Raw genomic sequence first — 14,609 nt, 5'->3', positions numbered from 1 at the left:
CCCAGAGAAAATCTTTTTGACTTTTGGCCAACAACTTTCAATTTTTGGTTTTCTGATTAAAAACAATTAAAAATGTCTAGGAAAGCAGACACTTCACGGGCACCCTTTTGTTTTGTTAAAAACATAGTTTTCCACTGGAAAAAGTTTTGTTACAATTTTAGACCAGCCCTGTTTTACCCATTTTTCTTTGGAGCATGTGGAAAACGTATTAACTGAAACTTTTTTTCAAAGCAAATTGGCCTTTTGACAAAATAAAACTTTGTGTGCAAAAATTTTCATTTCTTTTGAAAACGTTGGGGCTTTCATTGAAACCCGCCCAAAAATCAGAGGAAATTTTTGATTTGTTCATTGAAATTTTTGATTTTGTTGAGATTTTTCACAGGAAAAACTCGTTTCCTAACCAGCTGCTCTAGTGCCTTTGCTTTTCAAACAAGACTTTTTGATCTGTGGTTTGGTTGAGACTCAACTAATTGTAAGAAGACAAGGAAGGCATTATAATCACTATATTGCGAGGATGGGCAGGGATGGTGTCCCTAGCCTCTGTTTGCCAGAAGCTGGGAATGGGCGACAGGGGATGGATCACTTGAGGATTACCTGTTCTGTTCATTCCCCCTGGGGCACCTGGCATTGGCCACTTTCAGAAGACAGGATACTGGGCTAGATGGACCTTTGGTCTGACCCAGTATGGCCGTTCTTATGGCTACCCTGTGCATTCCAAAATCATGAGTCAGGCCTAGAAAATAATGAGATTGGCATAAAACTCATGATGGTTTCTAAAAACAAAAGATGTTTCTTTTTCTTTGCCTTCTGCTTTCAAGCTTTTCCGCCCAAGCATGTGGGTTAGACTCTTTCTATTTTTTTCTAAAGGAATGCTGAGATTCTTATAACATGTCTCCAGGAGTTGGGGATTGAAATAAAACACAACATTTCACAAGACTCAAAATGAAACTGCAAAATCCGTAATGCCCTTAAGCGTCCAAAGCCTACTGAAATCCCTGGAACGACTCCTGTTGATTTTCATGTGCTTTGGATCAGGTCTTTATGCTAGAATCCCATTTGCTCCTGACTTCAGTTGTAGACACTGCAACCGGGATCTGCAGTGAAAGGAGTCGGGACACCAACGAATCCGCCGTGGGCGTGGAGTGGGAGACGGGTTCCCCTGATCAAAACTGTTATTCTCAACGGGCTTGTCTCTGAGATGTCTATGGAGAGATCTGTTAGGGTCCCAGAGATCACGCAGCTTTAACAAAGCCCATGTCGCATGGCAGGGTTCCTAGGATCTGCAGTACAATACTGAACAGGCCACTTCTGCAGCAGCTTCTGTTTGGCATGGCCTAGCCTAAACAGCTTCCAAAAATGCGCTTTTATCAACACTGGCCTGGACTTTATGTATATTCTGTCCCCGTACTGCGGTACACACCATGTAACGTGTTTCTGCATGAGAAACCCCAGAAGACTGATACCTCCAAGGGTGGCTGAGTTGTGTGCTGCAAACCCAGGACAAACTGAGCTGCACTGTTTTTTCCCTGCCCCCTCCCCTTCTCCTTTTTTTGTTATCATTCTATCGAGGCTCAAGGAACAAATGCTGCAACTACATTCTGCGGGGTCTACGTAGTTTCTATGTTTAGACTGGGAGCCAAGCAATCTCGTTCCTTCGGTTATAATCAGGGAAGTGAGCCTGCAGGAATGATTTTGTGACAACTCCCCCACCCCACGTGGGTCGTGTCGTCAGCTGGGGCCGCACCAAAGCACTTTGAAAGAGGATAATCCGTTAGCTAAAGGAGTAACTCCGCAAACTGACAGCAGTTGTAGGCTGTTATCCTCTGTATGGGTTAACATCCGGGATGTGTCGCCATCTTGGCGGCTTAGATATTTCTGTCCCAAGGATGCTCACCTCAGATGTTCTGATTTTACCAAGTCAAAGGGAATTGCACTGAATTTGTCCGTGATTTCAATGGAATTACACCTCTTTATGCCGAGGATGGGTTTGCACTGGTTCTTGTTATCTGCACATGTACCTCTCTAGTTCCCCTCTATGCCTGATCCAAGGACAGGGTGACCAGACATCCCAATATTACCAGGACTGTCCTGATATATGGGGCTTTATCTTATATGAAACTATGTCCCCACACCCCCTGAGAAAAAAGGTGCCCTGATTTTTCACACTTGCTATTTGTGACCCTATCCAAGGATGACATGGGTCTGTTAGACCCACTAGCTACAAAGCCTGTCTTTTGAGCTCCAGCGGAATTTCACTCTGAGGAGCTCCATTCAAGTAGCAGGCACACTCCCCCTGGCGTAACCTTGGTCAGCTGTAGAGATTGAACTGGGGGACTTCATTCTGGAGCTGAAAGCTTTCGTCTCTGGAGCTCGCACTAAAGAGCTCTGACAGATGCTGCTCCTCTGTGGATTGGGCCCAGACTGGAAGGTGTAACACCCGGAGCCCAGCACTGCAAGGCGCAACCTGCGATCTGAAAATCAGGATGTGATTCGTCTCTTACACCATTATCAGAGCGATGATTTTATGCACTAAGCATTTAACTGCCAAGGCAGAAGAGAGTCCAGCTTACTCTCCCATAGCTGTCTTAGGGCTGCAGTGCTTGAGGAAGAGTCTCTTTAGCATCTCCAAATTCCCAGGAACATATTTTGTAAGCAGACGTCCTGGGCCAGATTTGTCCATGTGGGTACTTCTGTGAAACTGGCTAAAAACGACCCTGTGCAGTATGCTGGCCTAATGCATGTGATCATGTCGCCCTCTAGTGGTTCACCCCACTCACTATGGCATCCTGCTATTTTCTTGTTCTTGTTCTTGGAGAAGGTCTCCTTTACTCCAGGTGGCAGAGGCCTGTTTTTCTATGCTGAGAGTCACAGGGTCAATTCCGGATGATGAGTCTGGCATCAGCAAACAGGTAGTGTGTTACCTGTGCATCCATTGTGCATGTGGGTCTAGTGCTTGCATGCAGAGCTGGATGTTTGCTCGTGCAAGTGTCTTCCTGATTTACATGTGACAATGAAGCCTTTGCACTCTCAATAGGTGCATGTTGTTTTCATGTGTAGCCTTGATGAGCCCAGTCCAGCATCCCTGGGATTCTTTACATTGACTTCAGTGGGCTTTAGATCTGGGCCTACATGAACAGTGGGGCTTTGATGAAAAGAGAGAGCCTCAGTTTGCACCTCTCTAGGTAGTTTTACAGCCTGGTTTTACAGCCTACTACCGTGGTTTTCAATCTGTGGTCCGTGGGCTACTGGGGGTCCACAGACTATGTCTCAGATTTCCAAAGGGGTCCGCCCCTCCATTTGAAATTTTCTAGGGGTCTGCAAATGAAAAAAGGTTGAAAATCACTGGTCTAGTCTCTGAGAGGCTCATAATCATTAGAGGGTTTTATCCTCACAACACCCTGTGAGGTAGGGAAGTATTATCCTCATCTGATAGAAGAGGCACAGAGTAGATTAAGTAACTTGCCCAAGGCGCTAGAGAATACGTGTAGCAGAGGCAGGACTCCTGAATCCCAAGCCAGAGGCCTAGCCACTTGGCCAGCCTGCCTTTAATAAGGCCTGCCTTTTCCAAGGAAAGCCGTAACCTCCCCCCCAACCCCCATATTTCTGCTCTCTGCAGATAGCAAGGGACTGCTTGAGTATTTAGGACCAAGAGTGGAGAGTTTTAAAAAGGTTTTATTTAACTCCATCTTTCCACCCTCTTTTTTTGTTTTGTTTACTGTCATGCTAGCAGAGTTCTTTGACGACTACTCCGAGGGGCGAGAATGCGTCAACTGTGGAGCCATGTCCACCCCACTCTGGAGGAGAGACGGCACGGGCCACTACCTGTGCAACGCATGCGGGCTCTACCACAAGATGAACGGCATCAACCGACCACTGATCAAACCCCAGAGGCGGCTGGTAAGGAACGGCTTGTGCCGCTCGCGTGCAGCCTGCACACAACTACACAATAGACTCCAGAACAGGAAACGCTCATTCAATCCAAGCTGTCCAGAGACGCCTGGGCACTCTGCAGTGATGAGGCTTAGAATCCTAGGCAAAAGTTGGGAGATCATCTGGTGTTTCACTTCCTACCCTTGCTCTGTCTCTTCTCCTTTTCACCCAGCAGCCTCCTGGGCCTCTCTCTGTGCCTCCAAAATAGCATCCTGGCTTCAGCTGAGTTGTCTATGCCTGCAACACTCTGTGATCTGTTGTACTGGCTGCATTGGCTCCTCAATGGAGGTCCCATGGCAGATGGTGCAAAGGACTGTGGGACACATGGGAGACCCCAAGTGCCTGCCTGCTGCTCACAGCTGAGCAGAAGGCCAGCCCTTGGGTTTACAGGGTCCTACACAAAATAACATCTACAGAGCTCTGCCCCTGACCCCCAACTCCCTTTTCACCTCCAGCCTGGTCCCCTCCACCTCTCTGTACATTTCTACCCACGTCTACATACGTGTGATGCCCACCCCCTGGCTACCTCCTGCCTGCCTATGACCTCCCTCAGCTTCTGGTGACCCCACCATCTCCATAGCCTCTGGTGGCTTCCTGTCTGAGCAAGCCAGGAGGTAGAACTGAAATGCTGGGGGTGGGAAAAGGAGGGAGACAGTTTGGTGTGTCCCACGGCCTACGGGACTGGCGTCAGGACAGACCATGGATAGGGAATCAGTCAGGGGCTTCTAGCTGGTAGGTTAGGTGAATCTATCTCTGTGTGTGTAAGTATTTATACCATGCCCATCCCCCTGGGATCTGTGCACCTGTCTCTGGGGAAGGGCACCCTGCAGCTTCGTAGGGCACATCTGTTGGAGGGGAGGTGAAGAGAGAGTTTTGTGCCTGGCCCTGCTGGTGAGAGACCACCGTCCCCACACTGGTGCAGCTGGTGTAGATGCTCTATGCCCTGCGTGATGTCCTGGGGAGCGGCCTGCTTAGCCCAAGCCTGTTTATCCGCTGGACACCCAAGACTCTGCCACAATCCTCTAGCGGCAAGGAGCCAGCTGAACAGCTCCCTGTAACACCCCATCCCGCCTCCATGCCAGGAGGAGGGGACGTTGTCCGTGTGCGGTCTCCAGCCCCACCTCCTCCCCGCTTTCCCACATGTGTCTGAGCTTCAACGGGCCTGTCGCTCTCCAGCAGCTTCAGAGAGGCAGAAGGCAAAAATCACACCACTGCCTGCGTTTCTTTGGCTTTGCCTTCTGCGGATGATGCTCAGCTGGCCATAATCCGCTGGCTCCGGCGCCCTCTGCTGGCTAAAGCGCTTCATGGCCATGTGCTCCGGGTTCGTCCTCCCAAAGTCACTTGAGCTGTTTCGTGCTTTGCTAGGCCCCAGGCTGGCTTGAAAGAGCGCTGGGGGTTGGAGGGAACCGGTGCGCTTTGCGCCTGGCGGCGGTGCTCACTCAGCAGGCCTTTGGGGCACGGGACCTCGGGAGCCGCTTGTTCCACTCGGAAACTGACTCTTCTCCAGCTTCGACGCAGCCTGAATTTGTTGCTGTTCTGGGCACGCTCCAAAGCTCCCCGGTGTTCGAGGAGGGCTGAGGTGGCCGGGATGGGGTCTCCTCAGCGAATTTGAGCATGGGGGGAGATTCTGAATTGCTTTGTAATATGGTTTGGCCCCAAATCCCCATTTGCTGCTTCCGTTCTGCCGTATATTTTTAAGGGAGGGTGAGGGAAGCTTAGTGCCTGGGAGAGGTGCCCAGTGTGTGTGCCTAGGTAACCCATTGATGAGTGTGGTGGGTCCCACGCTGGGCCCAGTCCACGGTGGCTGTGTGTCTGGTAGAGCCCATGGCTGCAGTGAGTTAGTCAAGATGTCCCGCTTTCAGTCCCTGGTCTTGGTAAGGACGGTGGCTGGCGTACTTATTCAGATAAAGAAGTTCAGTACAAAAAAGATGAGTGTTAAAAATCAACTGATTCCGTAAAGCCATTCCCTCGTGTCCGTATGTGCCAGCTCAGACATTGCCGCGTGATCACTGCCGATCTTGCCGCAGTGACTGCGGTGGTTGTGTTTTGAGCCAGTGTGGAAACATCTCCCCAGGTGTTTGCAGGATCTCCTCCCCAGTGTGCAGACACATACAGTGTTCGCCTGCCTTGCATGTTCTCTCCAAGGCTCTCGATCCACTGACAGCTGTTAAGGATTGAAGCCAGGGTTTCCCAAAGGGGGTGGGGGCACATCCCAAAAGTCTAGCAGGGATGGGGTGCACAGGAGATGTCTACAGTAAGGTGGGTGGGCCCCTGGTGAGGTTGCAGGGGGAGAGGACTGATTCCCGAAGGGGAGCTCAGCGTTCCAAACCTTGGGAAATATTGAATTAAACGTCATCCCACCCTTGTGGGGTAGGTGTTCTTATCCTCACTTCACTCTTAGTGAAAGCAAGCCTGAGAGAGAGGACGTGATAACACCGCAGATCACTGGGAGACGTGGGACTGGAATCCACATTCCTGACTCCTAAGGCAGTGCTGTCACCTCTAGACTGGGGGGGCACGGATCAGCGGTCACGTCGCACGCCCCGTCAGTACCCGGCCTGAGCCGGGGAAGCTAATGATCCACGCCCTGGACCAAATTCAGTGATGAATTCTGGTCACGTGCCAACTGAGGCACGTTGCGCAGATGCCCAGAAGAAGACCACTAGACCACATGCATGTACACTAGCTAACTAAGCTGCTTTGCTCTACAGCAGGGGTGGCCAACCTGAGCCAGAATTTACCAATGTACATTGCCAAAGAGCCACAGTAATATGTCAGCAGCCCCCACCCCCCATCAGCTCTCCTCCTCCCCTGCTCCTAGCGCCTCCCGCCCACCGGCAGCCCTGCCAATCAGCGCATCCCCCTCCCTCCCCACACCTGCCGATCAGCTGTTTCATGGCGTGCAGAAGACTCTGGGGGGGGAGAAGGAGCGAGGGCACGGCAGGCTCAGGGGAGGGGGCAGGAAGGGGTGGAGTGGGGGCAGGGCCTGTGGCAGAGCCGGAGTTGAGCAGTGAGCACCCCCTGGCACATTGGAAAGTTGGCACCTGTTGCTCTAGCCCCGGAGTTGGTGCCTATACAAGGAGCCGCATATTAACTTCTGAAGAGCCGCATGTGGCTCCGGAGCCACAGGTTGGCCACCCCTGCTCTACAAAATTGGGTGGAAACTTCAGGCCAATGGGCTTTCTTGTGTTTCAGTTTTCCCCCCTTCAAGTACAGTCTTTCTCATGTGGTTTCAGCACGTCACTTTCCAGTCTCCCTGTGCCCCCTGTTACTCAGGAAGTGCAAAGGGCTGCGCTAAAATCTGAAATAAACAAAAAATCCGCACACATTTTCCCCATCCTCTAAAAAGCGTCGGTTCAGCCTGTGCTTGAGAGGACAGGCTGGCTTTTATCATACCTGCACCGATCCCTTCGTTTCTAAGTTGACCTGCTGAAGCAGCAGCAGTTTGGATCTGGGTTTTGAACACCCTGCCGTCGGGGTGTGTTTGGATCCCAGTTTTGGTTCCGCCCATTCGGTTCCTGATCCAGGTTTCGGTTTAGAATGCCCACCAAGTCTGGATGTGTTTGGAGACATGGGTTTGTTCCAGGCCTATGTACAGCAAAGGAGGGTCAGCGCGTGAAGTGCACAGCAGTTGTACTAGGTCGGCGCCAGGTTCCCCGACCTTGATGCCAGTAAGTGCAGACAGGGCGGTAAACAAAAGGCAGCCATGTTGCCATCTGCAAAAAAGGCAAGACAAGGAAATGGCGGCCATGTGAGCAAACCTGACAGGAACAGAAGATACCGTTTTGTGGGTTACAGACTCTGGGCAGTTAAAAAACCAAGCAAGAAGGGCTGGTTTCATAGCATTCTACACGCTGACTGTGACAGCCATTTTATCTGGCACACTAGGGATTGAACTGAGGACTTCCAGAGTTAAATACACAGGTAGCGATACCTTGAGCTAAAGCTCCATAAGCAGGCCTGTAACAGACCCCTACCCTCTGTGGATCAGGCCCAGCATCCGGACAGTTGCTTACATGATTTCATCAACATTTCCAGACTGAGGCTTTCCTGGATTTAAATATTGGTTTTTTGAAGGAAAATATGGTTGAAAAACTCATATATGGAAGCCTCTGCTTTGATCATTTATTTGATGTCAAAAGAGGGTCAGGAGCTGTACAAGTTAGAAGGCAAGAGCCTTGCCCAGGAGAGCTTACAAATTACATTATACACCACTGACATCAGGGGGCCTTTGCCATTGACTTCTGTGGCAGCAGGATCGTGATTTCCTCGCAGAGGAAATCCAGCCCAGCAGGAGCCTCCATCTTTTGTTTTGCCAGAGACTCTAATTGGCAGAAGGCTTCAGCACTGGATTCTCCCCCCCCCCCAAATAATTAAAAACAAAATCAAAATCCATCCATTCGGTTCTCCTGAGCAACCCTACAATAAAAAAGCAATGTGAGCAGGTGGTGGATGTGCAGCGGGTCGGGGAGGAAGGAGACTTAAGCTTCCAGACAAAGTTATTATAAGGAACAGAGTAATGATGGCAGGACATCTCAAAAACGTCCCTTTAAACACATGCAGCTAGGGATGGCCTCAAGCCAAACACTCAGGTCTAAACACCCTCTAATTTGGGGGGCGGTTGCGTTAGGATCCAGATCTTTATTTTCCGGCTGGCCCCTTTTGCTGTGATGGAACAAACCAAAAGCCTGGATCAAAAACGCCACCAAATTTCGTCGCACTCAAAACCTGGCTCCAGATTTGATAGCTTGGGCCCAGTTCCAGCCTCGGCCTTTGTCAGGTTGAGTCTCACTTGAAGTTGGGAAAAAAATTAGATTTTTCTTCTTCGGCTGTGACCTTTGTCAACCCTCCCTTCACTTACAGAGTGTTGGTAGGAGGAGCCAGGAGCCCGTGGGTCTCTGCCCACTTGTGCCACTGACCCTGTTGGCTGGCTTGGCCCATCGTTGTCTGGCCAGAGCAGGAGGTCACAGTTCCGGGGGCAGGCACAAAGGAGGGTGGGGCAAGCAGGGGCAGGGCCCCCCACTAATTAGCAGGGGGCACAGAACTCCTCTGGCTCCAGGGCTGGGGCAGGGAGAGCGAACTCCTCCGGCCACAGGGGACACAAAATGTCCCCGAAAGCCATCAATTTTTATTCCTGCTACGCCCCTGATCAGCTCACTCTAGGGGAGCAGTAAGCCATGCCAGCCTGGTGTAGATTGCTTCCTGCTCTGTGCCATCTCCGCTGGCTGGCATGTTGAGTGGGCGGGGCTGGAGCGAAGGCCCCACCCATTTTCCACTCCTGCCTGCCCACTCCCTGCCCACCTGCATGGGAGTGAATTAGCAGCTGCTCCCTTCCGCCCTGCCCTGCCCATGCAGGGTCTGGTGATGTGGGTCTCCTACACAGGGGAGTACTATATGCTCTCAAACCCCCTTTCTCACCCGCAAGGACGCACAACTGGGCTCATTGGTTACGCCCGGTGTGACTTTGGGGCAAGTCACTTTACCTCGCTGTGCCTTGGTTTATAAATCTGTAAAATGGGTACAAAGCCAGTGACTGTACTGCCAGGGATGTTGTGACGTTGAATCCGTGTAATGTTTGTAAAGTGCAGTGAGCTTCTTCGGTGCTAGTTACTAACCATCGTACAAAATATTATCAGTACAGCCACAAACCTCTGCAACAGTTGCCATGTATCAGGGAAAGCTGGAAGGGGTCTGCTCCGACCTTGAAACACTCATGCAAACAGTAAAGCTAGCGACTTGTTGACATTACTGTTGCTTTTGTCTCTTGCTGCAGTCCGCCTCCCGCCGCGTTGGGCTCTCTTGTGCCAACTGTCATACGACCACGACCACGCTGTGGCGCAGAAACGCTGAAGGCGAGCCAGTCTGCAACGCCTGCGGACTGTACATGAAACTCCACGGGGTAATGACAATGAGACACCGAGAACAAGTAACAGCTGCCAGATGTGTAGTCAGGTTGCTTAATGCACTGCTGGAGGGCACTCAGCTAGTACGGTGGTGAGGGCGGTATGAGAACCTATATAAAATAGAATAGACTCTTTTTACACTAGAGATGGACGTCTTACACTCACAGGATGTGAGACAGGGTTAGTTAAAGTGGTGCCAGGTGGGAAACTGCTATATCTTACATGGTCTTACTCTCTTCTGTTGGCTGATTTCCCCTCTACAAACCCAGTCTCCAGCCCCCAACACATGAATCACACTCACACAAAATGATTTAGCAGGGTGATTTAGCAAGGTGTAACTTACCCAGCCGTTTACGCCCTCGGGGTGTAACAGACAAAGGTATAACACGATCCAATGGCTGGACGTTGAAGTTGACAAATGCAGACTAAAAATGAAGGGCCAGTTTTTAACCGTGAGGGGAATCAGCCGTTGGAACAACTTACCAAGGGTTGGGGTGGATTCGCCATCAATGCCAATCTTTCAAACCAAATTGGATGTTTGTCTCAAAGGCGGGCTCTTGTTCAAACAGGAATTAATTCGGGGAAGTCCTGTGGCCTGGGCTCTGTGAGAGGTCAGCCTAGATGATCACAATGGTTCTCTAGCCTTAGAGTCTGTGAATCTAAGGAAGCTGAATAATGTAATAACCCTTCTCTCGATTGTAGTCTTGTCATGGTGACAGGAGTTGGCTATGTGTGTGAGGGTCCCCAACTGGTCCACCCCAAACTGCTAGGACTAGCCTGATGGCTAATAAGCCTGAAAGAGTCTGTTTGAATGAGATCTGGGCAAGTCACACAGGCCCCATGAATTTTTAAGGTGTTACGGGTCAATTCCACAATCCTGCTCTCCAGTGAAGTCAGGAACAAACTCCCTTCACAAACTCCCTTCGGTGGTGCAGGATGAAGCTCTGTATTCCGAACGCCAGATGTGGTCACAGATGTGTACAATGCCCAGGAAGTCCTAGTCCTGAACCACTGTATAGCCACCTCTTGCTTCCCGCTCCAGATGAAGGCAAATTAGGGAAGACTGTCCCTGCTCTGCGTGGCCAGCGTGAATCAAAAGGCCGGGCTAGATGGTCAGAGTGTGACCCCCTTCTGACCTTAAAATCTACAACTCTTCTCTGTGTCCAATGAGACACAGTGAAAACAAACGGCAAACCCTCACTGGCTGAACCGCAAACCCGAACCCCTCTTCCCATTGCTGTTCACAGGGGCGGGGGGTTGTTGGTTTTAGACACTTATTCATTGATGCCATTCATGATCTCCATTCCCTGAGAGTGTATGCGGTGGCGTTCATTTCCAGATGGACCTAGGCCGAAGAGAAACCTCTAGTCTCCACTTAAAATTAGGGCTGTGAAAAGTTTTGTGCCGTGGCTGGGTCAACTTAACCCCGGTGTAGACACAACTAGGTCATGGAAGAATTCTTCCACTGTCCTAGCGAAAGCCTCACGGAGGGGTGGATTAACTACAGGGATGGAAAACCCCCTTCTGTCAATGTAGGAGTCACCTTGTTACCCCCCTGCCTCCAGTGAGCGAGAGAGTTGCTTGTGCTTAGCTGGGTGTCAGCTCTCTGACACCGCCAGCCTGGTAGCTATGCAAACAACCTCCTCTGGACTCTGCCAGCCCTTACTTTGCCTTGCAGGTTAACAATAGGTGCAGGCTAGTTCCTGAGCCCCTTTGACGCATCCCCTGTTGTAGCCAGCCCTTTCTCCGCTGAATGCTACAGAAATAGCAGGTCTGCTGTGCCCAAGTGTACACAGCAGCTTGTATGAGTCAGCTCAGGATCAGCACCTAGCTTCATGTGACAGCACTTCGATATATTTATAGTGAAATCGAGGATAAGTTTATTGCCAAAGATTCAAGAGCTAGTGAGAGAGGAGAATGAAAACAAATGTGAAACAATATCACAACAGGCTTTATAGAGACTAAGCGTAACTGGCTACCTCCTCTCTAAAGGAGTCTAATTTCTCCCAAAATCTGTTGCGGCATCTTCCAGCAAAGTGGGCAAAGATCCCGTTTTCATGAACGTAAACGCATTGTCCATTTACTTCCAGGGTGCAGGATGAAGGGGTGACTTATTGCCTTCTGCTTATATCCCCAGAGTTGAGTTCATTGTCTGTGCTCTGAGTCAGGATAAACCCTGTGGTTTATTCCCCTGTGTGCCGCTGTCCTCTTGATTTCACATCCCCCTGTTGACTTTGTTTGCAGATGTGTAGCCGGTGTGTTAGCTTTCAGTGCTTAATTTGCATGCTGACGCAGGGACAGGTGAATAAACATCTTGTGTCTGACAGAAAACCTGTTTGTCCCGTCTGCCTTGACAGACTTTAAAACCCATTTTCAGTGTACACACCTGACTCCTGACAGCATGCCTGGTCCTGTCTTTCACAACGATATTAATGACCAGTATGACCCTGGCTTTCATTTAAGACAATTCTTTGGTGGACCAGAATGGACAGATCAGGATCAGAATTTTCTTGTAGCCCCCTTGCCAGTTGGAATTGAGGGGCTTTGGGGTCACAGATGTAACCAGCACCTGTGGCTGGAAGTCAAAGCTAGACAAATTCAAGTTAGAAATAAGGCACAATTTTGAACCGTGGTTAACCAGTGGAACAAACTAGCAAGGGGAGTGGTAGATTCTCCATCTCTTGGACTCTTCAGAGGAAGAGCGGATGCCTTTCCGGAAAGTATGCCCTAGGCCTGATCTGCACCTAAAGCTTACGCTGGCATAGCTATGTTGCTCAGGGTGTGAACTCACCCCCTTTCTTCCCCCCACTGTAGATGCAGGGATGCTGTCAGAAGAGTACTTCTGTCAGCAAAGATATCTTCATTCAGGGACGTGGTGTTCCTACCCTGGAAGAAAAACTTCTGTCGGCATATGCTGCATCTGAGTTATGTCAACATAGATGTAGAGATAGATTTAGTCATGATAAAATTCTCTGGCCTGAGTTATACAGGAGGTCTGAGTAGAAGATCTGATAATCCCTTCTGGCTTTATAACTGGCCACTCAAAGCCCTGGATGCAAACACGCTATTTATTATTTCAAAAAAAAAAATTCAGATCCAGATCTGGAGCCAAACTTTGCAGCCAGTCTCTAGTCTCAATTCAATTACTGCTGGTCAGTAACTTTTTAGTTAAATCTACTGGTTACCTGAAATCCTAGGAGGCAGAGATGTAATCCCAGTAAATTAGGTTGTATTGCGTACATACTGAAAACAGCATGCTTTGCATTTGGGTTCCTAGGTCCCAAGGCCTTTAGCAATGAGAAAAGAGGGGATTCAAACGAGGAAACGTAAGCCGAAGAACCTTAACAAATCCAAGACACCAGCAGGTGAGCATTAAACAAGACGGGTTTGTGTGTGTGTGTGTGTGCGCGCGTAGGAGGGGCATAGTATCAGAAACTCCTTTAGAACTAAATTAAGAATTCTGCCCTCTGAACCAGACATCCCTGGATTTAGCAAACAGGTAGCTGATCACCATTTGATTGCTGTTTGGTGACCTATGTGAAATGAGTGCTCTCGGTAGGCATCCCCATCATCACTGGTACTAATTAGCACCTGTAATGTCCTGGTGACATCCCTACCAGGTTCCCAATCAGGGCTATGGAACAACCACAGAAGCTACTTCCCCCAGAGAATCCTTTGGAGGTTTTACACCAAGCCCTGTTTTATGCTGACACCGGACTTTGGGAGATTAGCTGCAGTGAATTTTTTTGCCATAAATGGTTTTTTCCCCGACATTTTTGTCAAAATCTGAAATTTTTCCATCCTGCTCTGCCAGGGATAAAGAGTATATGGAATGAGAGGCAGGAACACTGTAACGGGGGGGACAAGGGTAATTTACCAAATGAGCAAATCTTCCAACATCCTTTTCTTTTTCTTTCCAAACCTGGTTAAGATCTTTGAAGGTCTTTCAATGGCAGCAAAACCCTGTCTATGAACAGAGTTCTCTTTCCCCAAACCACAAATGCTTTGCTATGTTTTTTGTACTTAAAGCTCCTCTGCTGGGAAGCCTGGTTTAACTGCTGTTTTCTCCTAGGACCATCCAGTAGTGAGAGTCTTACCCCCACCACCAGTTCCACCAGTAACACCAACACCACCGCCAACACCGAGGAAATGCGCCCCATAAAGACGGAACCGGGGCTTTCATCTCATTATGGGCATCCGAGCCCTATTTCTCAGGTAATGAAGCAGAAAGAAAAAATCAAGAGATATGACAAAGATGTGAACTTTAATATAAGTAACTTGAGGAGAAAAGACACTCTCAGAACCTTCTCTGAAGGCAAACAACAGCCATTTGCTCAACCCAAGGATTTGAAAGGTCACATGGGATGAAATTTACTCCAGTGCAGAGTTCCCAGGGCTTGCATTTCACTCATGTCACCATGTACTGTGAAGTAATCTCACCCTCCTCCCCCCAGCTTTTTAATTACACAGGATGGGTCTGAGCCTCAAGCTAGAGGCAGCCATCTTGCTGACAACTGAAGTTCCTTGTGACTCTGGCTATCTGACAGGGCAGCCGTGTGGCCTCACACCAAACTGTGAATCCAGCCTAAATTTAGAAAAAATGCCCTGGGTCCCAGTGTGGGGGATGTTGTGGCTTTTATTCTAAATTTGCAACACTAAGGGCATTTTTACATTGGGAAATATACCGAAGTGATGAAAGTAAATCATAAATGGGACTCTAATTCTGGAATAGGAGTCCCCACATGGAGGCTTATACTAATTATTCTGGACTCGCTA

The 14,609-nt window shown here is 49.4% G+C and overlaps 1 protein-coding gene across 5 annotated transcripts in view; it reads left to right on the top strand.

Annotated features, from left to right (window-relative positions):
- Nucleotides 1-14,609, top strand: part of GATA4 (GATA binding protein 4) — a 54,250-nt gene that overhangs the window by 35,416 nt on the left and 4,225 nt on the right. For 4 of the 5 annotated variants that reach the window (XM_039530531.1, XM_039530530.1, XM_039530529.1 and 1 more), the window contains exons 3-6: nucleotides 3,728-3,897; nucleotides 9,704-9,829; nucleotides 13,111-13,198; nucleotides 13,906-14,048. In XM_039530531.1, coding sequence (XP_039386465.1) covers nucleotides 3,728-3,897; nucleotides 9,704-9,829; nucleotides 13,111-13,198; nucleotides 13,906-14,048 — 527 coding nt within the window. The remainder of the gene's footprint in view (nucleotides 1-3,727; nucleotides 3,898-9,703; nucleotides 9,830-13,110; nucleotides 13,199-13,905; nucleotides 14,049-14,609) is intronic. The other variant, XM_039530532.1, reaches the window with a different exon arrangement.

Source organism: Mauremys reevesii, linkage group 3 (genome assembly GCF_016161935.1).
Source record: "Mauremys reevesii isolate NIE-2019 linkage group 3, ASM1616193v1, whole genome shotgun sequence".
In the NCBI taxonomy this organism is placed as follows: domain Eukaryota; kingdom Metazoa; phylum Chordata; order Testudines; family Geoemydidae; genus Mauremys; species Mauremys reevesii.
This window is presented reverse-complemented; position numbering and strand designations above follow the sequence as displayed.